The sequence below is a fragment of the Aspergillus tubingensis genome (genome assembly GCF_013340325.1).
Source record: "Aspergillus tubingensis WU-2223L DNA, scaffold_3, whole genome shotgun sequence".
NCBI lineage: Eukaryota > Fungi > Ascomycota > Eurotiomycetes > Eurotiales > Aspergillaceae > Aspergillus > Aspergillus tubingensis.
In genome coordinates, this window is record NW_023336277.1 from 2,112,972 (window position 1) to 2,139,832 (window position 26,861).

Sequence of the window (26,861 nt, forward strand, 5' to 3'; positions counted from 1 at the left end):
TACATCCCAATATATGTCCAATCAATATCGTTAGATGAATGCTCCTCGTCTCCCTGGCAGTTGCACACTGCCTCCACTACTCGCCGATCCATGTCTGCGCCAGCCCATACTCCGTCCGCTCGACGACAGCGTCCCCGCGCTACTATGCGATCCGCGCCGGCCCATATCCACTGGCGCATACGGATCTTCGAGCGGCTCTTCGTCCGGGAGCGGTGGAAGCGGGTTGACGCGCAGTCGGGCTGGGTATAGCTCCGGCGAGTGCATTGATCCGGAAGGCAATCGGCCGGGTCCATCGTCGAATGTACTATCGTGTGAGTCGAATCGGTCGAGCTTCTCGTCCACATCGTCGTCCGGTGCTGTCTCGCCGCGGGAGTCGCCGCGCACGAGGCCGAGGCGTTCTTCTTCGGTGACGGACTGCGCCCGGTGGCGAGGCGGTCGGGGAGGAATGCTGCTTCGCGATGCAGTTGCTTCGTGGCCTGTTTTCATGCGGTGGAGCATGGTGTTGAATGAGAATTGGCGTCGAGCGCCGCCGTGGGGTGGCGGGGAGGGGGCCCCGCGCTCTTCTCCCCATGGCGTGTGGCTGCGCGAGTCGTCTGCGATGGACTGCGGGTAGCGGGTGTCGGGATGCGGCTTGTGGGCAGACAGAGCTGTCAAGGTAACAGGGTCCGGCGTGGTATGCTCATCTTGAATGGGCTGCCAGGCGGGATGGAAGAGGCTCGAAGCGCGAGATCGCAGGTCGTCGAGGAAGGAATGGCTGCTCTGCTTCGTGTCGGGTCGCTCAGGCTCGTCTGGTCGCTCTTCCGGTACGTGCGACATGCCCAGTGGCGGAACGGGATACTTGACCGAGGGGTTGCGAAGGGTTCGCGTGCGTCCCAAGGTGGTTGGACCTTCGCCGAGGACGGTCTTGCGCCGGCGCAACCCGTCCCATTCGATCACCTCATTCTCCGCTGGGGGCTTCATGTCCTCCGCGCGGTCGTGGAAATAGCGCCGGGCTTCCTCGGCTTCCATCTGGCGACGTGGGGTAGAGAGGCGACGAATGATGGCGGCGGTGGCGCGAATGGAGTCGGCCTTGGGCTCGAATTCAGGCTCTTCTTGCGTGGCGACCTCGCGCACCTGGTCGAGATCTCCCTTGAAGACAGCGGCATCGGGGACGTCTTTGGCGGACTTGGACAGCTGCAGTAGCACGACACCAGCGCAGATCTGCAAAAAGCCCAGGATGACCGTGACGATGGAGGAGACGGAGCCCTTGAAGCCGCGGAACAGCACGGCGGAGGTGACAATGGTGGAACTGGTGAAGAAGACATAGTAGGTGGGAGTGACCAGCGCAGCGTTGAAGATGTTGAGGGCTTTCTGCTAGGCATTAGCATGACTGATCCAAATAAATCTCGGAAATCAAAAACAACAAGGGTAGGGGAGGAACGCACATTGAGATAGATAATCTCAGTCAACAGCGTCGCAATAACAAACACCAGCAAGACATACATAAACCACTGGTTAAATTGCGCCTCGCCATTTATCTGAGCCAGAATAGCAGACCCCAGACCCTGCGTTGCCACGACACTCAACCCTCCAATCAACGAGCAAATGCTGATATACACAAACATGCTCTTCTTGCCATATTTAGGCCCCAACCAAACCGCTGTGACGATACACCCCACGATAATCACTCCAGCATAGGACAAAAATCCCGGAGCAATGACATAGCTCTTCATTTCCTGAATATCACTCACCGACGACTGCTCCGGCGCATTCAGCGCAATAACCACACTGCCCAAAATGCAGCAAAAGCAGCCTACTTTCCCAACAAAACTCAGCCTCTCCTTCAGGAAGATCGCCGACAAAATGGTGGTCACGACGACCGTCAGTGCGCCCAACGGTGTCACGAGGATAGCGTCGACAAAAGCATAGGCAACAAAGTTGCACAGCTCCCCGATGATCATCAGGGTCATCCCGCCCCACCAGAAGAGGTTCTTCAGGTATCCGTACCCTTCGCCGGCTTCTTCATTGTACTTGACGTTGGCGCGGAGGAGACCTTTCTTCTTGAGTACGAAGGAGACACCGATGAAGAAGCCCGAGGCGATGGCGAGAGAGATGCCGATGGCTTTGTAGGAGGCTGGACGGGAGGAACTGTCGGCGCGGGCGGCGAGGAAGTTCACAGGATGTAGTGGATTATCGGAGTCCATGATGAGTAGCTCGGCTGCATCGGGGACACTGCCTGCAGTGTCTTGAATCTTACTCAATCACTCTCTCGTGTCGATGCCGTGCTGACAGGTGGAAGAGAGGAAGAAGGTGTCGTATGTGAGATCGGGCGCGAAGGATAATAGGGGGGAGGAGCGATAAGCGAGAGTGAGATATAATTAGTTGGGGCCTGGCGCTAGACAGCCATGGATGAATGGTTGAGGCGCTGCAGGGGCGAAATAGATAGACTGTTGATTGATTGGATTGGACTGCTATTCCACGAGGTCAGACTGACAGCGGATCGAGGAATGCAAAAAAGGCGTGCGATCGACAGGTCCGTGGGATCGGAATGTGCCAGATCGATACTGATCGAGATCTGATGCTGCGAGGAAGTGAGGGGAAGGTATGTAAACTAATCTTAGTAGAAGAACAAGGGGAGGAGAAAGTACAGAAAAGCAGGACAGCAGGGGGGGAAAAGAAGAATGGCTTGCGTAAGATGAACTGTTTGTTTGTTGCAGAGAAAAGCGAGGCTGGGAAACTGAAGTCAATCGTTGGTTGATCCGGCGCCAGTTGGGCGGCGCAGCACATCCCGATCCACGGTTCGTCGCAATGCTTCTTCTCGTTTTAATTTGCCTATCCTTCTAGAACATTTTACAACCATTTCTATCTACGCACACTATCCAGCCTTCTCAACAATAATATTCATTCATTAACGGGTCATTAGGGTATCCATCAGATCATAACCGGAAATCGCCCGCTTTCCTCGCAGGATTCTCGCAGACGCCTCCCTCATACACCATAGAAGTAGACTCATCATCAGAAATCAAAAAAGAAAAAAGCATAAAATAGATACAGGAAGGTATTGGTATCATCACCGCACATGGTAACTCGGCTTCCGCTGCTTGTTTACCACCGGCGGCTCGTCCACTGGATACGGCGGTCGAAGTTTCCCACTCAAACTTCCACTGTGACTGTGTCCCGGGCTGGTCGTTGTCGGCATCGGCATCGGAATCCCTCCCAGCTCACTAGGGTACTCAGAAGGATAAGGAATCGGTGTCTTGGGAGGCACCGGCGGAGGCATCTCATCGTGGCCATGCCCGGTGCTGGGTCGAGAGGACCCGTGCGTCCGCGAGCTAGGCCGACTGACCTCGCCAGCCCCCGGACTGGCCAGGTCGCCTGATGTCCGCCCTGGTGATGGCAGAACAGTATCCTGTGGCGTGGGGTGCGCCGGCAGCGAGTCCTCTGTTGTGATATAAGGCACAAAGTCACCCGGCAGCTCAGCTGGTAGCTCCACGGCCATCGGGTGCGATGGCGGCGGCACCGACAGCACTGGACTGTGCATGATAGACGAGGTCCCATCATCGACCTGACCCGCCGCGGCATGGTCAGCCAGCCGGCGGTGTTGGCGCTCAATTTTGGCGAACTTGACACCCGCATCCAGGATCTGGTGCTTCACCTCCGGTCGTGTCAGGTAACGCCGCGTGTTGGTGCTGATGTCTGCCAGCCGGTTCCATTCATTCATGCCAAACTCGCCCACGCCCACCTCGACGTTCAGCCGGTAGTAGTTGTCCTTGCTCACATTGCGCTTAGCTAGATGGTCGCGCAGCATCGCCAAATGAATATCCTCGCAACCTTCGATCTTGGCGATCAGGCGTCGACGGGCTTCCGCGAATGTGCCCAGGGCATCCCCAAAGAAGTCCTCCCACCACTCGTGTTGCCGATTGTTGGTGCCTGGTGGGCGCTTGCCAGTTCCCACGCTGACAAACACACCGATTTCGCGACCGGGCCACTCATTCATAACCGCTTCATCCAGCGCCTGCGGCGAGGGGTTATAGGTACCGGCACCTTCGTCGATGAAGACGTGCTGTCCAATCTGAATGGGTTTGAAGGCTAGCCCGGTGGCCGAAGTGGCACGACCAGCCTGCCAGACGGTGCAGTTGAACTCGGGCGGGGGTTCTTTGCGCGAATCGTAGGACCGGAGGAGGACGGTAGAGCCGTTGCGGGACGTGGTACCTTTGTAGAGTGCAGTCACAGCACTAATCAGTCAGCACATAGTCACAAAGAAAAAGAGGCAAGCAATAAAAAGTTGAAGAAGGCAAGACAGCAATGAAAAGAATAAACATACGTTTTCGTCCGATACTCCCTGTTATCATACAACAGCGCATCCGGATTCCCCCAGCGCAAACCGTTCACAAATGTCGAATTGCGCTGACTAGCATGACCCGACGAATGAGAGCCAGTAGTACTGAAGCTAGCCCGACTGCCCGAGCGCTGGGGCACCGACATGGAGTTGGGACTAAAAGGGGCACTGGCCAGCGAATTACGCGCCGACGGGCTCAAATCGTTCCCCTCCGCTTCGAAGACGGTATGCTCGCGGACGCATTCGCGGATGGCTTCTTCCAGCTTGGAAGCCTTAAACAGTGTCTTATGGAACGGGATGCCGGCGAACGTCTTGTCGGTTTCGAACACGCGGCGGGTCATGCGGACATAGACATCTTTGCAGGTCTCGAGATCCAGGCGTAGCCGGCCCAGCATGAGGGCGATTAGGCCGCCGGTTCCGGTGCCAACAATGAGGTCGAAGTGGTCACAGGGTTTGGGGATTTCATCGCGACGAGGAGCTTTGCCTTCGCATTCAACGTAGACGCGGTACATGAGTTCTTGGAGGATGATAAGCATGGAGTAACCACGGACGCCGCCGCCATCTGCCATTCACGTGTTAGGTTAGTGGGGGCTTCTTTATGAGCATCTAGAACAGATACTGACCAAGCGACAGGATCCGCAAAGGCGGACCCTTGGTGGTATCCTTGCGGCGGAGGTTGACGGAGTAATCCATGACCCCGCCGGGCGAAACGGATGAGGATGGATCGATGGGCTGATAGATGATAAAGGCGAGGTGTTGTGAAGAGGTGCTATCGAGAATGATATGACCGGGATGTGAAGATACTTGAGATGGTGTGAGAGAAGAAGCGCCCGACAGAGTAGTAAGTAGTGGTAGCACGAAGGCAAGAAGATCTTTTGGCCTTTGCGGGATGAAGAGAGAAACTGCGGGAAATGCAGGTGAGCGCTGCGCCACGGTCGGGCCCACGATGACATAAGGAAGCCCGCGTAGGGCAGTAATAGTGCATGTTCATTGGCTGGAAGTGGAACAAGCTGTGGCGGTGTTCCCACCAGGGCGGTGCCGGTTTCCCGTTTGGGCCGTAAGTTCGTATTCAATTCGGCATTTTACCGATGCCGAATTACCCTTTCAGGCACCACTGTTTTCTCTTCTTGCATGATATCATGACAAAGACTGCAGATACCCTCACTTTCTTTGAGTTGTTTGTTCTACCACACCGTAATTTGTTGGTGCTACTAGTTGTATCACACCGACAATGCAATGCATCAATCCTCGCCATATCAACTTAGTACTGAAATAGGTAACCAGCTCTACACAGCCCGAAATAGAAGCACAGCACCATCCAGTCTCAGTACATCCATGGATCAATAAACTCACATTCCCAACCCAAAGTTGACTTCCTCCCACTCCACTCCTCTTGATCTCTTCTACAGTGCTGGAGTGGTAGGCTTAACCTCACCAACAAGTAAATCCCTCACCAACTTCAATCCCTCCCCGGCAAAAAGCACCATGTTCTTTTCTCTTTCCGCGGTTCCCGTCTCCACCTCCCTTGTCACCGTTCCAGACGGCGTCGATACTGCGAGCGCCACATATCCACTGCAGAACTACGTATCAGCACACTTTGCATCGTTCTATACGACGGCCCTTTCTCCGATATATTAGGAGATAATAGTAGAGATCGGTTCACTCACGGGGTCCGATTCCTGCTCGTCCCACCTGTCGGTCCTGCCGTGCCACTCTCACAAACGGTATATGTAGATTTCAGTGTGCCGCGCACATTTTCCGCGATCCCCGCCACTATTTCTGGGGTCGGGCCACTGTAGTTCTCTAGATGCTGAGGGGTCCAGCCGGTGTAGGTAATGCGGGAGTCGAGGGTGTATACCTAGGCCTGTTAGCCATTGGGAGATGATGTGTATAGTGAAAGTTGAGTACCGTAAGCCCGCCTTTGTAGATGCTGGATGCGCCTGGGGCTGAGAGGAGACAGGCAGAAATAAGGCCTCCAGCTGCCTATATAATTAATAGCCTTGGTCAGTTGTAAAGGGACCACGGTGGGGTAAGCAGAGGGAGGGGTACGGTTTCAGCGACGGAAATGGTCTCTTTGCGGGTGCGGAGAAGGTCAAAGACTTCTTCGATAAGGGGGCGAAGACTGGATGGAGGGAATTCAGACATGGTGATGTAACTGTCTGGGATAGACTGTAGGGGAGGTGGTGGTTGACGTTGAGGTTGATGTTGATGTGGGGAGAAGCAAAAGTGGTGAGGAGTAAATGGTCTAGTAGTCGATACGTCATCGCCAATCAGATTCTATCGCTAAGAATTATCCATAGTATCCTACATCTATATATCTACCCTCTTTAATGTCCATCAGTTGGTCAATCCCGGCCAATCTGTACTTGTCAGTCACACAAGAACTCTCAGAAGGTAGAACAGTAGCACACTCACCATAAACCGTCCGTTCCTTAACCCTTCTTGCTACAACTACCGCATCTCCAACCCGCACCGTCCGGCCATCCGACCCTCCATCCAAAAACCCATATCGACCAAACACTGGACTGAATTTGGCGCCCTTATCGACTCGGCGATCCTTCATCAGCTTCTTTAGCACAGTCCCTGACTCGCCGGTACCCATCTTCCCCGTCGTATAATCAACATTAAGACTCTGACACCGTATACAATTGGCCGTGAGCAATAGCCTCGCCGAACCAGGCTCTCCAATCTGCACTTCAGCCCAAAAGTCCTCCTCAAAGGCCGTCTCTGCGCCAGATATAACAATGTTCGGCCGGGCCTTGGTAACGTCCATTTCCTCATCACCAGCTAACCGTGCCGAGACATCCTCGACTGAAGTGCGCGACACAATCAGATACGGCGCCGTATCAGCAAAAGTAATCTGCTCTTCCTTTTTATTCTGGCGTCCAGCTCCATACCAAACAACAGCTCCTGCTGCCCCTGTTGCTCCTATACCCCCCAGTAATCCCATACTCATACCTACCCAAGACAACAAAATCATCACACCCACCAGCCCTGTTCCTAGACCTAGCACCCCGTCCCTCCACCACCACCCCTGTATGCCTCTATGCGCCGCACTCTTCTCCGGCGCAAAACTTCCCAAAACACCTCTATAATTCCCGCCCAAATAGACAAGCACCACCCGATATCCAAAACACTCACTAAACCACCCGTTATACTCCTCTCCCATGATATAGCCCTTTGTCGGACTCTGGTGCATGACGACTTCTACTTCCTTCAACCCCGCCGTATCGGGTACCAGCGGTACCTCCAACTTCCGCTGGGACTGGGATTGATCAGCAAAAGGAGGAGGACGATATGTAACCACTATCCTGCTGGACCCAGACCCTGTTGCTTTCTTGCCATCATCACTGTGAATGATATCGGTATAGAATAGCGACATTTCCGGGAAATGAGGCACATGCATATTCTTGTATTCGCCATTGGGAAGGACTTTGAGGAGCATATAATGGCGGTCATAGGGGAAGCCGGTTCGAGTGAAGGTTGCGCTGGAGATGGGGACGCCTTGAAGGGATTTGATGGGGTACGTGTAGAGCTTTTGGTTGATTATTGTTAGTATTACTAGTTTTGATACTGGGATACGGGCATAGATGGAAGAATATATGGATGTGGGGAATGATGTACTTGACTGATGTGCATAGTGATTCTGTTTTAGGAGTATGTAGTATTATAGTTGATGTATATTGTATATGTTAATATAAGTGAATCCAGAAGAAAGACAGACAGAAAGAAAGAAAGAAAGAAGGGATGCAGGGTCAGGATGACTGACTGAGTGATGCATTCCGCGGGAATTATTAGCCAAAGCAAGCTAGCTCCACGCGGAGATAAGCCGGGGAATCCAGACTCGGAGGGGAAAATGACTCCAACTTGCTTGTCCTATCGGCGCTTTTTTCTTATCGGCGGGTCTCTCCCTTCTCCGTCTTGCCTTTGTCTCCGCACGGGTTTTCCCTTCTTCCCCGACTCTCTCCGAATTCCATTACTCCTCCTACTTAGTAAAAGATCCCTGTTATGATGTGTTGAACATTTTAATTTCACTGTACAGACATGCATTCGTAAATTAAACATAACCATGATTATTTCCCCCGCCTCTCCTACTCATCCTTAGCCCAAGGCAGACTGAATGTTCCCGCCCAGTCCTCCACCTCCTGCCGCAGGAGCACAATCTCCGGAATCTCCTCGCCCTCGCGTACATATTCCAAGAAAGCCTTGACGGTGTTCGGGTTTTTCACACCCTTTGCAGCCGCGCTCTCCTTGGCTGCCTTGTCCAGCTTCTGTGTGATGATCACCGCCCGGTCCACAATGTCTGCGACGCGGCGGAAGTCCTCTGGCTGGAAGCCTCGCGTGGTCATGGCCGGCGTGCCCAGACGTAGACCACCGGGCTTCAGAGCCGACTTATCACCCGGCACCGTGTTCTTGTTGCTGGCAACACCGCACAGCTCCAGCACCCGCTCGACGCGCGCGCCGTCCACCCCGCGGTTCTTCAGGTCCACCAGCACCAGGTGGTTGTCAGTGCCGCCAGAGACGATGTTGTATCCCAGGCCTCCGTTGCTGAGCGGGCTGCCAAGACGATCTGCCAGGGCCTTCGCGTTGGCCAGCACCGTCTGCTGGTAGGTCTTGAACTCAGGCGACTGCGCCTGCTTCAGCGCCACAGCCAAGGCGGTGATAGTGTGGTTGTGGGGGCCACCTTGGTGACCAGGGAACACGGACGCGTTGATCGGGCCCTCCAGGTCATACATCTCCGGGTTGCCCTTCTTGTCCGTCCGACGGACACCCTTGCGGAAGAAGATCATCGCGCCGCGGGGACCCCGCAGCGACTTGTGGGTCGTGGTAGTCACCACATCTGAGTGGGCGAAGGGCGACGGGAGGACGTCCGCAGCCACGAGACCGGAGATGTGAGCCATGTCGCTCAGCAAGTATGCGCCGGCGGCGTCTGCGATCTGGCGCATGCGAGGGTAGTCAATCAAGCGGCTGTAGGCCGAGGTACCGGCGATGATGAGCTTGGGGCGGTAGAGAAGCGCCTGCTTCTCCAGGGCGTCGTAGTCAATGAGACCGGTAGACTCATCTAGCCGGTAGGGCAGCGTTTCGAAGTACTTCGAGATGAACGAGATCTTCTTGGTGGGGGTCTGGTAGCCGTGGGACAGGTGACCGCCATGGGGCAGGTCCAGGCCCATCAAGCGGTCGTGGGTGTTGAGGATGGCGGAAATGGCGTAAAGGTTAGCGGGCGAGCCGGACAGCGCTGTGCTGGTCAGTATAGTTGTCGCACGCCAATGCCAGTATAGGAGTCTCACGTTGCACGTTCACACCCCATTCTTCGGGGTTAAGGCCAAAGGTCTCGAGCGCACGCTGCTGGCATAGCCGTTCAGAGGCGTCAATGTGTTCGTTTCCACCGTAGTATCTGGCACCGGGATATCCTTCCGAGTATTTATCTGTTGTTGCGTCAGCTTCTGCTGCTCCCAGGATCGAATGAGGGATCATGACTGACTTTGCATGACACTGCCCAGCGCATCGAGGACAGCTTGCGATGTGAAGTTCTCGGAGGGGATGAGGTTGATGAAATGTTGCTGACGTTTTTTCTCCTATTCCTGGGGTGAGTGGATATACCAATTGCACTTGAAGAATTGGCCAGTTCTACCTTCTGGAGGATGTCATAGATGGCGGGGTCGGACTCCTCGAGGGGTGCGGAGAGCAGCTGGAGACGGTAGTTAGCGGGTATGGTACGATAAAGATATGGAATGACATCAGGCAACCCGGAAGCTGCTGCATTGCGCGAAATCCGCACGATGAGGAAACACATACAGTCTGCTGTCCTTCACGAGTCGAAGAGGACACGCTGCGGCCTTGTCCCGGCAGGCGCAAAGGAGCAACCGTCGCAGGACGAAGCTGGAGAGGGATGGCAGTCGACCGAATAGCGGAGCTTGCCGTGCGCGGGATCAGGCGCGAGGCCTGACGTCCACAGCGACTCAACATGATGCAGAATGTGTGATGTACAACGGGATCAGATTGAGAGAGGGGAAGGGGAGGCAATGGAGAAGATAAAAGAAGAAAAGAAGAGGAGGGAACGAGGGACCCAGCAGACGAAGACGCAAGGAATGCGCGGTGATGGTATCAGCTCTCCGGCGCTGATAACGAGCTTGCCCGACTGGCCGCCAGTTGCCCGCGGGAAGCACCTGACTCTAGCCCCAATCGGGTTTAGCATCTCCGAGGGGTCCGTGCGTCCGGGAGAAGAAGATAATCCGGTTCCGAGCTCGCTTGCGGGAATCCTCGCTTCCCTCCTCTCATTTTGTTTGTGTGTTTCTCTCCCTCTTCTCTTCTTCTTCTTTTCTTTTTCCTTTCTTCATCACACAACTAAATCCAAGATGAAGAAGGGCGTTTACGCTTGGCAGTTCTCGTGGATGGTCTGGTCTCGATCAGGCTAACCCGGGCGATGCTGACATGTCCCCGCTCTCACCATCCATTAGGGACAATTTGAACCATCCGATTGGAATCGTGTTTGTGTGTGTCTTCTGAAATGATGTGATCCACAGCTATACATGGCTGATAGGTGATAAGAGATGGTTGGGACATGGGATGAAGTGTTGTTTTTTTTTTCTTATTATATCTATAGTGGTTATGATAGACCGTGTATAGTTCATGTGATAGTCAGGGACTACTTCCAAACTAATGAATGCAAGTTGTCAAGAAAAACATCGATGATCACGATCTAGAACTGTTTATCCACTAAAACTATACTCCGTTCTACTAAGTACTCCGTTTCCTCGTAGCGAGGCTCTCACATTGACCTTCAGCTGCAAACTCTAGCACTGTCGAGCAGGATGATCCTGAGATTTGGCGACTTATGAATAGAAACCGGATATGGACCTATGACTGAAGGGGGCAATGATTCTCAGGAGTCATTAAACCTTAGTGAACAACACCCGGTTCCTGACCCAAAGACAGATGGTAGCCACAAAAAGAAAGACGGTGAAGGGGGAAATACAGAACAAGACAGACCCAAGCAAACTAACAGATCGAATAATGATGCCAACAGCATCCAGACCCTGAGAGAAAGGCAGTGAAGCACTCATTAATTGGTGATGTTTCACCATTGCCAGTTGCCCGCTGGGTTCCTGCAGCCCGAAATTGAACGTGGGGAACTTCCAGGTGGTAACGGTATGGTCACTAGGGGGAAAGAATACCCCGGAGAAAGGGTAGAAGATAGGAGAAATAATAGAAGGCACTAATTCACTGTATGTGTATTGTTGGTAATGGCCCGACTGTGGACGGACAGCACTAGACTGGAAGGAGCGATGGTGGCTGCCCCCTCTTCGCTCCTTCCTTTTACTCTGTAATGTTATTTATATTAATATCGGGATCGGCCCGCTGGTTCGCCTCCTTTTCTCTCTCTCTCTTTCTCTCTCTCGTTCACTCTTTTCTTCCCTCCACTCACTCGCTGTTTCAGCTCTTCCGGTTCTTCAACCGAGTACATTCTTTTTCACGAACACAGTCAATCCCTCCCAAGACTACAGTCTTTACAAACGAGAAAAGAGATCCTATCTCTCCGTCAGTCCTTCGACGTCATCTATATATCCAATCTCTACACAAAAATCCAAACAAAGCACCTTCAATTCCACCCACATCCATCAAAATGCGTGTCGCTTCCGCTGCTGTCGTTGCCTCCCTGGCTGCCGGTGCCATTGCTACCGAGTACAAGACTGTCTATGTCACCGAGTACACCACCGTTTGCCCTAAGGCCACTTCTCTGGCCACTGGTCCTGGTGCCGGTTCTGGCTCGGGTGCCCAGACTACCCCGGCTGCTGCTCAGGTACGACTTTTTCACACTTTCTGAATTTTCCGCCTCAATCAGCGTCAACTGACTCCATTTGATATAGCCTACCACCGTCACCATCTCCGGCACCCCCTACACCTACTCCACTCCCCTGGTTACCTCGACTGTGACCCACTGTGACAAGTGGTATGTTCTCGGCTCCATCCGTGAAGATCACTATCCGAATAACCTCAAACTGACTGATTTGATATCAACAGCTCCGCTACTGCCGTCCCTGCCACCTCCACCCCCGAGGGTGCCGCTGCTGTCGGTACCGGTGCCTCCCCCAGTGAGGCTCCTAGCTCTGGCTCTGGCTCTGGCTCTGGCGCTTCCCCTAGCGAGGGTGCCTCTGGCTCCGGCTCTGGTGCCTCTCCTAGCGGTGCCGCCGCTGGCTCTGGCTCCGGCTCTTCCCCCAGCGGCGCCGCTGCTGTCGGTACCGGCCCCTCCCCCAGTGAGGCCGCCTCTGGATCCGGCTCTGGATCCGGTGCTTCCCCTAGCGAGGGTGCCTCTGGCTCCGGCTCTGGTGCCTCTCCTAGCGGTGCCTCCGCCGGCTCTGGCTCTGGCTCCGGCTCCGGCTCCTCCCCCAGCGGTGCTGCCGCTGGTTCCGGAGCTGGTTCCCCCGGTGCTTCCGCTGGTCCCAGCGGAGCCGGTGCCATTGGAATCGGCGCCACCACCCCGGTCGTCTCTTACACCCCGGTCCCCACCCCTAGTGGCTTCCACCCCTCTTCTCGCCCTCTGATCCCCAGCAGCAAGCCCGCCTCCTCCAAGCTCGTTGCTTCCTCCAGCGCCACCCCCGCTGCCTCTAGCCCCGCCCCTGCTAGCTCTTCCAGCTCCAGCTCCAGCTCCGGCTCCTCTGCTACCTCCCCCGAGGGTGTCTCCGCCGCTGGCACTGGCTCTGGCTCCGCCACCACTCCCTCCGCCCCTGTCTTCACTGGCGCCGCTACCCGCGCCGCGGCCGGTGCTGGTGCCGGATTGGCCTCCGTCTTCGCTCTCGTCGCCTTCCTTCTGTAAATGAGTTGACTTGAGTATGTGTGTGAATGGGAACAGATCTATAGAGGCATATAGAAGGTCCCTTTTGACTTTCGGGACTTCTATCTATACCATGCGAGAATCTACTGGATACTAGCGAATCAGTGGAGGTAAATGATCGGATGGGTGGTTTCCTTTGTTTGTGTCGATACTTTTTACCTTTTTTTCTTTTACGACTCGACTGACAAATAACTTATTGTGTGCTTTATACCTTATTGGAATCTTCTGACGTCTATGGTTTTTTCTCTTCTTTTATTTATATTCATCTACGGCTTCGCATCGCTTGGCTTCCGGTTGTTCATGTCCTCGCTTTTCTATTGTCTATAACTTTAATGTTTTGAGTCACGTCTCTGAAGCAATTCAGATACAGATACATACATATGTTCACTTATAATAATTGCGTATTTCCATTCGATAGATACATAAATCTAATCCGTGCATCGACGAAACAATAACATCGATCGTCAATAGTACAGCTTCACGCACCTGGCATCCAACTCGGCAAGTACAGCCATATATATCAACAAATGTCACCCGTACAGCTTTATATGTATCCAATGTCATCCAACAAGTGATTACAGCTTCGCCCGTTCCTGCCGCTCAAAGTACTCCCGCACCCGTCGTCGTGCCTCATCCACAACCTCGGCATCTTCCACCGTCGGCGGCACATTTACCGGCGCCTCGTACTCCCCGCGCACTGCATGCTCAACCAGCTCCCGCAGCACCCGGCGTAGAGTCTTCCCACTGCGCGTCTTCGGGATCATTCCCCGGCCCTGGATCATGCCTCCCAGGGACGCAATTGCCCCGATCTGGTCGCGCACCAGCCCGTTCACCTCCTGGAACAGTTCCGCTGTAGGTTTCGCGGGAATGGGCCCGGTCGCGGTCCGTGGTTGAATGAACGCGAACGGGAGGTGGCCCTTCAGCGGGTCCGGAAGGCCAACCACGCTGGCTTCGCCGATTTGCGGATGCGAGAGAATTGCTTGCTCGATGGCGCCTTTCACAGAAGTGTTAGCCTGTATCTACTAACCCTACGTAGATTCAGTGATGCGACGTCGAGACTTACCCGTACTGAAGCGATGCGCCGCGACGTTGATGATGTCGTCGGATCGTGCCATGATATGTATATATCCGTCTTTATCGATCATCCCTGCGTCTCCGGTGTCGAGCCATTGTCCCTTGAATCTACGTAGATAACTCCGGTAAAATCGATCGTCGTCGTTGAAGAGTTGCGTAAATGCGGTGGGCGCCAGTGGAATGCCTAAGACAATGTTTCCCATCGTGCCCGGAGGTAATGGATTCCCCTCGTCATCGACTACACGCACGTCAAATCCAGGCATGGGCAGACCTGCGGATCCAGGTCGAATGGCCAATGGCTTCACTGCATCAGTCTGGGGCGTGGGCGACTCCATTGCCGCAGCACTTCTTAGTGCCAAGCCAGATATGGGAGACCCTGACTCTGACGACCACCAGTTGTCCACCACCTTTGCACCAGGAGCAGCGTATTGGCTCAGAAGTTCTTGGTAGGCTTGGACAATGCTGGGTTCACTCCTTTCTCCCGCAAGAAACAGTGCGCGAAAGTGTTTGAGACCGCCTCGCTGGGCCACCTCTTTGAAGCAGCGATTGTTGGGATCATCCTTGCGGATGGCCCGCATGGCTGTGGGTGCCGTGAACAACACATGGGCCTTATGCTCTTCGATAATCCGCCAGAAGGCGCCCGCGTCCGGAGTTCCCACCGGTTTTCCTTCGAAAAGGATCGTCGTTGCTCCAACCAAGAGTGGCCCATACAAGATGTATGAATGACCGACCACCCATCCAATGTCAGAGGCGCAGAAGATGACGTCTCCCGGGCCTTGTATATCGAATAGGTGTTTCATTGACAACTGGAGTCCCACTGCGTGCCCACCGGCCTCGCGAAGCACGCCTTTCGGCGAGCCCGTGGTGCCTGGAATTGGTTCTCGAGTCAGTTTTACCCAAGGGCCTCACTGAAGATCGGGGTCGTACCACTAGTATAGATGATATATAGTCCATCTGTGCTCTTCACGGGTACTGGCTCGGCCCTGATGCCACGCATGCGTGCGCTTTTTACCAGTCGTTGCCAGTTACGTTGTCCACCTAACTTATCTGGGTTGTTCCATCGCAACTGATCCCTCTGCCAGACGATCACCTTTTCTGGCTTGAATCGGCTCAGCTCGATAGCACCCTCAACCAACGGTCGGTAAGCGATAGGACCTTTCGACCCTTCGATACCGCACGACGCGGTCATGACGACGCGAGGCTTGGCCGCTTCGATGCGTTGTGCGAGCGACTTGGCTGCAAAACCGCCAAAGACTGCGGCATGAATAGCACCTAAGCGTGCGATCGCCAAAGCGGCAATAAGTGCCGCAGGAATCATAGGCACTGCCAATCGTTAGATTCTGGTTCATTAAATCTTAATTGAAGGTAATCCAGAATTAAGTCTTACTGTAGATAATAACGACGTCGCCCTTTCGCACACCCTCTTCCCTGAGCACGCCTGCTAGAACTTCGACTTCGTCCAAGAGTTGTTTGTATGTATATTTCTCCTTCGTCCCCGTTACCGGGGACTCCCAGATGATAGCAATATTATCTCCATGTCCCGAATGGACATGCCGATCGACACAGTTGTAGGTGGTCGAGATCTCTCCGTCCGGGAACCAGCTCCAGTGAGAATGACTGAAGCCACTGGGAGTTGTTTTTGTTTGCTGATTGATGGCACGCGATGGCTGTTTATGCCAGTACAGTTGTTCGGCCTGGCGAGACCAGAAGCCTTCTGGGTCGCGCAGGGAGATGTTGTGTACCAACTGTTGCGGGTGGAGTGACATCGTGGATCGAAAACGATGCTGGAAAAGGGAGGGGCCTCTCTTCGAAAGCGTCGAAGGGATGGGACCGAAACAAATAGTAACGGATGCGAAGCCGATGGAAGAGACAAGAAATGGACTGGCAGCAATACACGCCAACATGGCCAATATGAATAGGGAGCGGTGTCAGTTCTGGTGGGAGGATGAGGGTCCTCTTGCAGATACTGAGCAGTTAGTCCCTGTCACATTCCGCGGGATGGGTCAAGAATTGGACATGCTATCCGAGACCGCGCTGATGTGCCGTGAGTCTAGGGGTGTTAGCATGGACACCGGCGTTTAACGTGCAGGCTCGGAGATGTGTTGGTCTGTACTAGGGCGATGCACCGCCGAAGTGGTTAACATGGTTTGTCTTCATCCAGAGTGGCGTTCGCGGCGGCGCGACCGCACCGAGACAACATTGGACCGACAGGAACCTCCGGTGACAGCCGAGGGGGATGCGTTGTCGATCACCGAGGATGAGAAGTGAGGGGAAGTGGCAGAGTAAAGGTGAGAGGGAGGAGACAAGACAAGAAGAGAGAGAGAGAGAGAGAGAGAGAGAAGATGAGGGGGAAGCAGACCAAAAGGTGGGGATGACACCTTAACTGGTCAACCTCCCTTCACAGAGACCCACACCATCTTTCTCCGCTTTATATGGAGACATTTCTCATCCTGTCAAGTACTCCAGCAGATCATTGACTCTTCTCATGGTCGGATTCCTCCGTGATAAATAAAATTCATAAAATCTACTACGCTGCTAGCAATCAATTTCCTGGGAAAGCGAAAATACTTTGAGTGTCTACCAGGGTCTACCAATAATGAGCGAAAATCATGAACGAAGACACTTTATCCACTGGTAGTACAGAACCTACTTACTACTCCAATGTTGACTAGTGACCAGTTGAGTTAGACAGCCTCAAGAATGAGACCTCATGCATACAGTAGTAGTATTATCAGACGCGGTAACCGAGCTGTTACAATCTTACTCATTACTCAACTCCCATTAACTAGTTAACGTTACCTCATGGGACAGTTCGTATTCAGGAAAAAGGAATTCCTCCGATGCCTTCATTGGAACATCCTCACTGGTCAGCTGGTTTCAGCTAATAGCTTCAGCTGATATGTATACTACTAAGTACCTTCAGTATAGGTATCCAATTACCAATTGCCCAACCTACAAATGTCAAGATACTACCAGCATAATCACAGTACTAGTATAACTCATTAGTTACTCTTTGGGTCTCTCCCCGCATACGGAACCACCCTCAACATCAACCGGTGACGGAAATAGAATAGTATATTAGGTTATCGAAGGAATCCATCTTTCTTTTTTTAAACATCTTTGTGATTCTTTTGTGGTAATGCGAATGCATCGAAATTTCACAACTCAAAAGCTCAGCCGTAGGGTATCATATCGCAATGCCTGCTAAACGGTCGACTGCCATCCTCGCTCTACCACACGAGTCGTTCCATCATCTACCGCCGCCCATCATCGCTTCCTCCGACTCATCGCTCTCCATTGCCTCGTCCAGCTGCCCCTCTTGCCTCCTAGCCCTTCATGCGCCATTCATATATGCGGAAGGTTGGGCGCTATGCCGACGGGCGTCGGACAACCAAAGCCAAGAAGAAAACGAAATAACAAAAAAAAAAAAATTTTTTTAACAAACAAGAACAGAGATTGCGCATCGTTCTATGGTCCCAGCAGCTCCGGAATCCCCTGTCCTCTGAAACATAAGATCCCCCATTGTAGCCGAAACACCCTGCCATGGACGCGAAAGAAAATCCAGCCCCCGGGCACATATAATACTATTAATAAACAAGCATGGTTCATGCATCAAGCACAATCGCTGACCCGCCCTCGCATCTGTTCGGATTGGGCACCTGCGAGGATTGGAGACCGAGAGGACGAGCGTCAACGAAACAATAAACAGGTCGAAAGTTGTACGTTGGCGTAAAGATCTTGCTGGACGGCGCATTGCGACCAACCGGTATGAACATGGGAAAGATGCCGCCCCTGGTCCGAACCTCCACGAGGTCATATAAGAGAAGTATGAGATAGAGAGGCCAGAGGCAGACGTAAGTTGGGACGAGGGAAAAAGAGATAAGAATGCGAAAAAATTATCAGATCACTGACTGATCGAGAAATATAGGTGTGTGATCCTTGCAGCAGCAGAAGCAGCAGGGGCCAGCATCTAGGAGCCGGGAAGGGAATCAATCAGCCAGCTGAACGGGCCGTGCGGAGCCAACTATTCACAGAATCGTGCACTTGAAAGGGCGGCGATGGCTTCCTGTACGGTCGGGCCGGAACGATCTGGGATATTCGGGACCAGGATCACGCCCGGCACCCAAACCGGTCGTTCGTCTATCCTGAGATCGCCCTTGTTGTTGCTGACGCTGCTGTCGCAACATGCGGACCACGTCATAAAAGGCCTTCTCCACATTAATGCAGTTCTTTGCGGAAGCCTCGACGAATTCGCAACCAAGATCCTTGGCGAGCGCCTGTCCCTCCTGAGCCGAAACGGCGCGCTCAACGGCCTTGTCGCTTTTGTTACCAACCAACATGACCGGCACCGGAAGCGGGGGCCCCGAAGGCGTGTGAATCGGGGATCCCAGATAGCTGGCCCCCGAGGGCGATCCGGAGTTGGCCGATTCCTTGACCATCTTGATCTGATTGTAAAACTTCTGTATGCGGGAGAACGAAGCTCTCGAGGTGATGCTGTAAACGAGGACGAACCCTTCGCCGTCACGGATCCATTGGTCTCTCAGCGCAGTATATTCCTCCTGACCTGCTGTGTCCAGTACTTCCAACATGCACGACTGTTGATCAATCACGACTTGTTTACGATACGAGTCTTCGATGGTCGGATCGTAGGTTTCAACGAAATGGTTTAGACAAAGCTGTTGGGAAAGACCAAGGTCCAAAGATCAGTTGTCGGGACACCAGTGCGGGCGGGTACGCGAAGGGCTAACCTGAATTGTGAGGGCTGTCTTTCCGACACCACCATCCCCTAGCACCACCAACTTGTACAATGTCATTTTCCCCGACATGGTGAATGATTAATCTACCAGAATGGTAGGGTGATAGGTTGAGAAATGATTGGGTGTGTCACTGGGGAACAACCGGGGGTGGGTAAAGACCACAGGAGTGAAAAGAGGAAGAGAGGGAAAGAAAAGAAAAGCAAAGAGATCTATGAAGGCTCCACGGTGAGCACGGACGCGGGAACGGAGCGTTTCGATTCGCGAAACGCTGGGGTCCTAAGGAGGACGGCTATTTGGGTAGTGCGGTTAGCCACCGGAATCCATTGCCTTTGGACCCCCAGTCCAAGCTCACCAGTCCACACCGGAAGCGACAGGAGCAGGCCAGAGGAGGGGGTAAGGGAGGGGAAAATACGTACCTAAAACGCAGTGGGAAGAGGGTGGGAATTAGGGGAGGAAAGAGAGTGAGGGAGAAAGGTGTGAACGAAGAGCGATCAAGAAGTCGCCGAAATCTCGTTACTGCGACCTCTAAAGCAATGGAGGGGGGAAAAGCAACCAAATATTGGAAGAGAATGTGGTGAAGGAGAACCTCTTGATTTGGCTCGAGGACTCTCAAATAAGCGGCCACCCACAGCTGCAGAATGGCACAAGCGGGCGGAGTTCAATTAGTGAGCTGGCCCGGAACTCCGCGTGAACGTAAGAAAATAAGATGAACGGGGCTCGCCCGAGCTTCGAGACACACAGGAAGGTTTGCCTCAAGGTAATTCTGCCACGTGAGGGGCGAGACGCAGACAATGATCGCCAGCAGCGGATGTACTGAGAAAGTATCCGCAGGCTGCAAAAGGTGACTTTTTTTTCGGGGGGGATGCTGAGTTTTGACGAGAGTGGAGGGGGAGGAGGGGAAGAGGCGCAGGACCTAAAGGGAGAGGAGGTCCAAAGAGGCTTGGCCGGAAAAGATTCGACGGAAGAGGGGCAACCCCCAATTGTTGTTGTTGTTTTGGGAATGGTTCCAATTTAAGGTCCCGAAGAATGAGAGGTGTACCCGGGAGAGGAGGAATCGAGGAAAATGGAAAAGTAAGAGGGAGAGAGGAATAGAGAGAGAACAGAGGATGGGAAGGATTCCAAGAAGTACAGAAAGAAATAATAGAAGGATGATGAGGGGATGGAATGGAGAGGGTAAAAGGGAAAATTAAAATGAGGAAGAATAAAATAAAATAGAAAAATTAAATAAAAAGAAAAGAAAGGGCGAAAAAAAGGATGACTAGGATAGAGGGATGATAGATAATGAAGTAGCGGAGACGATGATCCCTGCTGGAGACCAACAACCGCGGTTTAGTTTCAAGAGGTAAGTAGTAGTGGTAGTAGTAGGAAATCAATCAATGGATGGGCTAGATCGGAACCAATGATTTACTAGAATCAACCTAACCGGACGAGACACAATTGGAGTTGGGATTGAATCGAAAAGATCGTAAGGTGATAATGGGAGAGAGAAGGCAGAGGCAACAATGATACAGTGTAGGCGAGATGGATGGAGTGAGAAGAACAGAGAAGGGAGGAAGTTGCAGTAGGAGGAGGAGGGGGTGGAAGTAAGTCAGGTAAAGTAAAGTCAAGTAGACCGACCGAAGGAGGGGATAGGAAAGAAGTGGATGAGACGAGAGAGTCAAAAAAAAGTCACAGGATGACAGTTCTCAGGCAGGAGGCAGTCAAATCCGTCAGGTCATTAAGTTGAGTGAGTGAATGAGTGAGTGGCCAAGTCAACTTCCTTACTACTTACTGAAGGTAAGTAAGAAGGTAGTAATCTGGAGCTGGACAATGCTGCAACCCAAGACCCACGGGAAGTTGTGGAAACAAGTGGTAGGGTACGGTATGATACGGTCATTTTGCCCGGTATGGAAGTCTCCCGGTGGGTATCCGCTACTTTCAGGTAACAACAACCCCTCCTCTTCTCTCTCTCGCTCCCTCTCTTTTCTGTTCTCGTTCTGACGTAGAATCGAAGATTTCTCATATAGATTACACTCTACCAAGTAAATTGGGGAATTGCAGGAGTTGACCCAACCTTCGCTGTTCTGATCATGTTGTACCGACCACGCACACTGGGAACGAACCAGTTTGAACCCGACAACCCATACAGTGAACCGAGATCAACCTAGAATCTGGACCATATTGTCTGACATGGGTATATGTTTGGGAAGGAATCTTTAGAATTGCATAGGAACGAACTACCTATTGCATTTGTCTATCCACAGAACCTTCCAAACGAACGACCAGCTTAAAGCTTGCTGCCTGCGACGCCTCGTGCTTTACATCATAAACCGGTCCCTGTCCCACCTGGATTGTTTTGTCCGCTGCTTACAGGACAAGGAGTTGCATTCAATTTGAGGTTCAGTCTTGAGATGGTTTCGGGTAGACACGATGTGGGTGCATGGAAACACTAAGTTCAAGGCTGGCTCCCCACAACAGACATAAGTCAGAACGGGCATGGTAACTGGTAACAAATGGTATTCGCCCCGATTGCAGATTTGCAGATTGGATCAGGAGTCAGGAACAAGTTCATTAGCTCTGAGTGTCCCTATCACGGAGGCACTAAGGAACAATCATTCGCCTGGCGCAAAGAGAAATCCAATGCGCATGTGGTGCCAACATTTAACCCGCGATGGATGAAAGGCAAACCATACCACACTTGCTCATGCCGTGCCCAGGCGAGTAAAGCTAGATACCTGCTGGTGAACAAGAACCTTTTGCGCCACCAGGTGACTGCCCGAAGTTCTACCAAGGGACCAGAAAGGCAGTGCTCGATATGACGCCTTATGGAGCAAGCCACTCGTCTGTATGGACCAAAGTAGGTCCATGAGGACCCATCCATCCCGTGTAGCAGGAGGATTTTCACGGTTGACGATGCCCTAAGAGTCGCAAGTTCCACTCAAGTGCGACGGGGAGAAGGAAAGAACATTCCGCGCCCCCCTTCTCTCCCCTGGGGAACCGGACTAAAACCAATCTTCCTGATTATCGGGATTTTGTAAAAGTGTAACAAATTCGCCCAAGAGCCATTGTACCTGAGATGCGAAGCGTCGTTGTTTGTCAACCAGAAGTGCGTGGGAAACCTCAACGACCTCGGACAATGCTAGTGAGTTACGAGTATTCTATTAGTCATTATTTGCACACTATTGGGGAGTTAACCTTGATGTTCACCAGTAACAGGTTCGTGGATATAGGTGCCCCCAACACCGTAGAAGACTAGTAGCGTTCTCGAACAACGAAAAGGGGCTAGCTAAGTAGAACAAAAGTCTCCATCGCCGCGGTATATGACGTTTGACAAATCGGCTTCCGGTCAGTCTTAGTTCGAGGATGGGAAATCCCTGGAGACACCCTGGTGGGGAGGGGAAGGTATTGTCCTTCCCCCCCTATTGCATCTGCAGCATAGGGAGATTTATCGGAAGCAAAAGGTCACCATTCATGAGCTAAAATGTTAGCCCCTTGAGACACACTAAATAGGTTAGGAGAGATCAACTGTTCGAGGTAGCACAGTATTGCATGTACCGTTGACCTTGAAAGAAAGAGACCTAATTGACTAGTAACACAGGGCTCTCCAACCTCGAAGACGATGTGAAATACCTATACTCCGTAGTTAGTTAACTAACTAATAGCATATTCTGAACTTTGCTGGCTATCTGTTGGGTGACCTTCTACTATTGTTGGAGGTACAGATCAAGTATCGGGCCGGTCCATAGCGCGAGAGTTGGACCTCCGGCCCTTCCTTTGAGCTAGAGCTTACTGCCTACTACAGCGACGCACCCAGAGTCAGTCTTCGAATCACTTCCATCCCATCGAGATCGTGCGGAGCGACCAAGATTGAAAGAAAAATTTCCTCCGATTGACCGGACCGAGAGCGAACAAACTCTTACCAAGCCACATTATAGGCGCGATCTTTTGAAGAAGAACCTACTCCGGAGTACCGGCCTGCTCTTGATTCATCCTTCCTATTCGCTTGCTTGATTCTCCCATTAGTTACCTGTTCTGGTTTACCGCGAGTGTGACCGGGTTTCGTCTTTTCGGCTACGGGAGGACAAACTGTAAATTCAACAAGAGAATAATGAATCCCCCTGGATAACCACACAAAACACACACACGCACACTACCACAACTAGTAGGCATTAATGTCTCGTCGCAAGCAGAATCCCGCTTACTGTATGCTATCTATCCGTTAAGCACCTTCCTTCTCGGGGGGTTCCAACCGTTGTTGACATCTAGATTAATATGAATTAATCAACGACGAATCCACCAGGAACGCGAACCCATCGTGATGTGGCCTATCCCCTGGGACTTTGAAGCCATCCATCATTTTAAATAGCATCGCGAGTAATATCCCGGCCCCATTTCCTTCCACGTGGGTGGCTAAAGTAGCTCTCGGGGACTACTTAACTACTACTAAGTAGTAACTACTGCTATCTAGTACTGTGTGGTTGATATCTACTGGACGGCGGTCCGTGGTCCAGAATCCATTCTCCTCGGGGAAGTAAATCTGTCGGTCTTTCCATTCCCACTGAATCGCCGGACCTGGTCATCTTCATGATAGGTAATCTGGAAGAAAATTCTGACACCGACGGGATGTCCGCTCCCTTCATTGGTGTGTCTGTTAGTCGTAGCCGACGCTACCGGCTTAGTCTTCGTCCCATCACAATCAAAGCTGACTCGCACGTCTTTCAACGGTGGATGGACCGCCGGCTAGTCCGGAACAGGTCAGATTCATGTTTCCGTACCTGCTCCAGTCAAGAAAGCTATGAGTAATGAGTAATTCTTTGGTTAAGGCTTTTTTGATATTATTTTTCTTTATCATTATTACTATTATTATTATTTGTTCTATATATGTTTTTTATTTTACTATTATTTTTTCTTCCTCTCTCTCTCTCCCTCCTCGAAATGAAACGCCTAACAACTCTCAACAACAGATGTATGTATGTATTGTGTAGAAAAACCAGTCGAGGACCCCTACATTAGGAGCGGCAACATCATACATACTTAATATTTAGTATAACCGCCAGTGCGTTTTACTTCCCTTCCCTCTCCCCTCTCCATCGGCCAACCTAGACCTACCGGCTGCATGACTTGCATGCACCCCATGAAGGACCTGCATCAATGTAGATAACTAACTATCTCGACCTCCACCGATCATGCATAACTTCTGAACCAGCGCATGCAGCTTGCTGCTTGAGGATTATGAGGGCCCTGGTTGCTAGAGAAACAGTGCACCATCTGCGGCCAAGCATGCGAACGCATCAGGGGGGAACAGCAGCGTAAGAAGCAGAGAGGGGAGAAGAGAAAAAAAAAAAAAAAATAAGGGCGTCCCACCTGCCTGGGTCACTAATTACCGGCTAGTGACTAGTATCGACTATTTACTAGGTAACCTGCCCACTTTGCACATGGCTTTGGATCCCCGTGCATCCTGACAGCTTCCACTTTCTAGTTTTTACCAACAGCTAACCTTGGTCGTTTCCTTCCCATTCCTCCCCCCGTCAACGACAGGTGTACTCTTCTACTGTCTGGATTTCCTTCCCCAAAAAACCATACTTATGTCCGATGTCTCATTTATTTCCACTGAAAAACCCCCCTATCCGTTGCCTCTGCATGGGTGAAGTGGAATCCGCCACATATCCTGCTTCTCCATAGAAGCGAGTAATATAGTTCGAACCCCCTGAAAGGACCTCCGCAGAGAAAGGAAATTGTCGCGAATATCTAGTTCCTTCTAGACGCATTCTGGGTGGCTTCCTTCCCACCCACTTCTTTTACGATATTACGAATATATCGTGCCGAGCCCACCTTTGCCCCCTCCTCAACTTTTATTCCATTCATCGTCTTGCATGCCGTCCACTAGGACAGAGCATAGCCGTCTGCGACCAGATGAAACCGATCTTCGAATCCATCCTGACCGATCTTAGAAAAAGCCTCGTGCCTGGCAATCCTGTCCAGACCCGGATTGGGCATTTTGGCCGACAGCTTTTGCCAAGGCAGTCTAGGAAGTAGACCAATTCTCTAGTCGGGCATCGTGCCTCGGGGGATGCGGATAGTATGCGAGGTCTTCTCTGCGTTAGACATGTCCCCCCCGGGTTCAATTGCCTCTCCTCGTTAGATGGTCCCTCATCTGCCCCCTCGACTGCCCTGACTAGCAAAGTCTAATTGCGGCCTTGAAGTCTAATAAGCCGACCGGTAGTTATATGGTGACTGCAAAACTACTTCCTTTCATCATACTAAGTGACCAGTGTTCTTTAGTCTAACGGTCGCCTGTTTTGACAAAGTGGCTGTTGCGTAAAGCAATTCATGGGAAGCTTGGTCGTGGATTTTGTCCTTCGCTTCTCCTTAAGCTAAGGAAAGGACGAGCAAAACCGGGAACCAGGACATGCTCTGTGCGCTCGATAATCCCTTTTAATCCACATTTCTCAAGCAACGCAGGGTATGGTAACATCGAAACCCTGTGATGCCGAACAGCGATGCCCGATATCCGCGCAAATCTATTCACGCGCCACTGGTGATCATTACTATCCACTACGCCTCGAAGGGCAGGATGTCCGGGAATGGACCAGCCGGTATGATCGTCTGAGTACTGCCCGATCGCTTTCCTAGCGCCTTCAGATAGTTGAACTTGTACTGCTCAAGACTGTTAGCAATTGCCACCTTCCGACTATCACGGTTCACTTACTATGCCAAAGAAAGTGGTCTTCTTGAATGCTCCGCCTCGGGTACGCTGTGTTTCATCATGGTACAGTCGTCTATACCAACGGTCGAGCAGCGGATAATCATGTCGGATCATCTTCAGGTTGCAGCGGAAGATCAGGTAGTAGGCTACATCGAACCGACAAATGGTCGTGTACAGTCGGATGTCCGCCTCCGTGATATTCTCCCCAAACAGGTATGGTTGATGGCCTGGCTGTGCCAGGTGCTGCTCAACGCGGTCCAGGGCCTCGAACAGTGGATACACATTCGCGTCATAAGCCTCCTGCGTTGTGGCGAATCCGGTTTTGTACACTCCATTGTTAATCTTGTGATACACCCACTCATTCATTGCGTCAATCTCTGACCTCAGATGTGCCGGGTAGAATCCTCCGCCAGGCCGGTTGGCCTCACGCAGCTCCTCCGGCAGAAGATGGTCGAACTCTGTGTAAAGCATCCTGATGATCTCGCCACTCTCGTTGTTCACGATCGTTTCCTTCCTCTTATCCCAAAGCATCGGAACGGTATAGCGTCCTTCATAGTCCGGCTGCGCCTTGAAATAGAATTGGCTCAATTTTGTGAACCCATACAAGGGATCTTTTTCTGCGGATCCCCATCGGCCAGAGAAGAACCAACCTTCGGGGCCCAGCTCAGGGTCCAGAACGACGAGCTGGATGATGTCCTCTAGGCCCTTGAGAGATCGAACCAGGTTGGTCCGGTGCGCCCACGGACATCCGTAGTTCAAGTATAGAACATAACGATCCCTTTCAGCAGGAAATTCTGCATCAGGATCTGATGATACGGCCGAGCGGAAGGCGGAATCCTTGCGTCGGAAGTGACCATCTGCATCAGCATGGCGATGCACTTGGGATTCCTGTCACAGCTTAGCTATCCCGTGTTCTAGACAGACTCATCAAAGACGATCTATACCTGTTCCGCCATATTGCTAACAACTGAATCGGTTTAAAGCCGACAAGGTAATTGATATGTCAAGTAGCACCGGAAGATGAGCGCACTGCTTACAGTATTACCGTCCGAACTGTCAGTCAGCTTCTGTTTATACATATCCTGAGGTGTGGGCGCTGACAAATCGCCACGATGATGACATCTTATGATGCGGGGCAGAGCTTGGAGAATTTAACCGAAGACTAAGTTATCGTCATTCCTAAAGCAAGCGTGT

The 26,861-nt window shown here is 52.1% G+C and overlaps 10 protein-coding genes across 10 annotated transcripts; 2 read left to right on the plus strand and 8 right to left on the minus strand.

Annotated features, from left to right (window-relative positions):
* Window positions 1-30: 30 nt before the first annotated feature.
* AtWU_01849 (DUF803 domain membrane protein) lies at window positions 31-2,183 on the minus strand (the record flags this gene model as incomplete). The annotated part of the gene is made up of 2 exons (XM_035496963.1): window positions 31-1,350; window positions 1,425-2,183. 2 exons carry the CDS (start codon window positions 2,181-2,183, stop codon window positions 31-33), a joined length of 2,079 nt encoding a protein of 692 aa, XP_035352856.1.
* An 866-nt stretch (window positions 2,184-3,049) lies between these two features.
* AtWU_01850 (putative Patatin-like serine hydrolase) lies at window positions 3,050-5,011 on the minus strand (the record flags this gene model as incomplete). The annotated part of the gene is made up of 3 exons (XM_035496964.1): window positions 3,050-4,214; window positions 4,304-4,880; window positions 4,942-5,011. The coding sequence occupies 3 exons, from the start codon at window positions 5,009-5,011 to the stop codon at window positions 3,050-3,052; spliced, it is 1,812 nt and encodes a 603-aa protein (XP_035352857.1).
* Window positions 5,012-5,721: 710 nt separating this feature from the next.
* Window positions 5,722-6,463, minus strand: AtWU_01851 (CinA family protein; the record flags this gene model as incomplete). Its single annotated transcript, XM_035496965.1, has 4 exons — window positions 5,722-5,890; window positions 5,986-6,176; window positions 6,227-6,301; window positions 6,368-6,463. The coding sequence occupies 4 exons, from the start codon at window positions 6,461-6,463 to the stop codon at window positions 5,722-5,724; spliced, it is 531 nt and encodes a 176-aa protein (XP_035352858.1).
* A 192-nt stretch (window positions 6,464-6,655) lies between these two features.
* Window positions 6,656-7,957, minus strand: AtWU_01852 (MOSC domain protein; the record flags this gene model as incomplete). Its single annotated transcript, XM_035496966.1, has 3 exons — window positions 6,656-6,678; window positions 6,734-7,853; window positions 7,943-7,957. The coding sequence occupies 3 exons, from the start codon at window positions 7,955-7,957 to the stop codon at window positions 6,656-6,658; spliced, it is 1,158 nt and encodes a 385-aa protein (XP_035352859.1).
* Window positions 7,958-8,409: 452 nt separating this feature from the next.
* AtWU_01853 (serine hydroxymethyltransferase) lies at window positions 8,410-10,285 on the minus strand (the record flags this gene model as incomplete). The annotated part of the gene is made up of 5 exons (XM_035496967.1): window positions 8,410-9,554; window positions 9,607-9,744; window positions 9,801-9,894; window positions 9,951-10,007; window positions 10,115-10,285. The coding sequence occupies 5 exons, from the start codon at window positions 10,283-10,285 to the stop codon at window positions 8,410-8,412; spliced, it is 1,605 nt and encodes a 534-aa protein (XP_035352860.1).
* A 1,657-nt stretch (window positions 10,286-11,942) lies between these two features.
* On the plus strand, window positions 11,943-13,133 carry AtWU_01854 (putative GPI anchored protein; the record flags this gene model as incomplete). Its single annotated transcript, XM_035496968.1, has 3 exons — window positions 11,943-12,119; window positions 12,187-12,269; window positions 12,341-13,133. 3 exons carry the CDS (start codon window positions 11,943-11,945, stop codon window positions 13,131-13,133), a joined length of 1,053 nt encoding a protein of 350 aa, XP_035352861.1.
* A 593-nt stretch (window positions 13,134-13,726) lies between these two features.
* AtWU_01855 (putative acyl-CoA synthetase) lies at window positions 13,727-15,991 on the minus strand (the record flags this gene model as incomplete). The annotated part of the gene is made up of 4 exons (XM_035496969.1): window positions 13,727-14,145; window positions 14,215-15,093; window positions 15,153-15,548; window positions 15,613-15,991. The coding sequence occupies 4 exons, from the start codon at window positions 15,989-15,991 to the stop codon at window positions 13,727-13,729; spliced, it is 2,073 nt and encodes a 690-aa protein (XP_035352862.1).
* A 136-nt stretch (window positions 15,992-16,127) lies between these two features.
* AtWU_01856 (uncharacterized protein) lies at window positions 16,128-16,493 on the plus strand (the record flags this gene model as incomplete). Its single annotated transcript, XM_035496970.1, has 2 exons — window positions 16,128-16,269; window positions 16,342-16,493. The coding sequence occupies 2 exons, from the start codon at window positions 16,128-16,130 to the stop codon at window positions 16,491-16,493; spliced, it is 294 nt and encodes a 97-aa protein (XP_035352863.1).
* Window positions 16,494-18,253: 1,760 nt separating this feature from the next.
* Window positions 18,254-19,051, minus strand: rasB (Ras small monomeric GTPase RasB; the record flags this gene model as incomplete). Its single annotated transcript, XM_035496971.1, has 2 exons — window positions 18,254-18,901; window positions 18,974-19,051. The coding sequence occupies 2 exons, from the start codon at window positions 19,049-19,051 to the stop codon at window positions 18,254-18,256; spliced, it is 726 nt and encodes a 241-aa protein (XP_035352864.1).
* A 6,465-nt stretch (window positions 19,052-25,516) lies between these two features.
* On the minus strand, window positions 25,517-26,623 carry AtWU_01858 (uncharacterized protein; the record flags this gene model as incomplete). The annotated part of the gene is made up of 3 exons (XM_035496972.1): window positions 25,517-25,618; window positions 25,671-26,555; window positions 26,612-26,623. 3 exons carry the CDS (start codon window positions 26,621-26,623, stop codon window positions 25,517-25,519), a joined length of 999 nt encoding a protein of 332 aa, XP_035352865.1.
* Window positions 26,624-26,861: the final 238 nt, after the last annotated feature.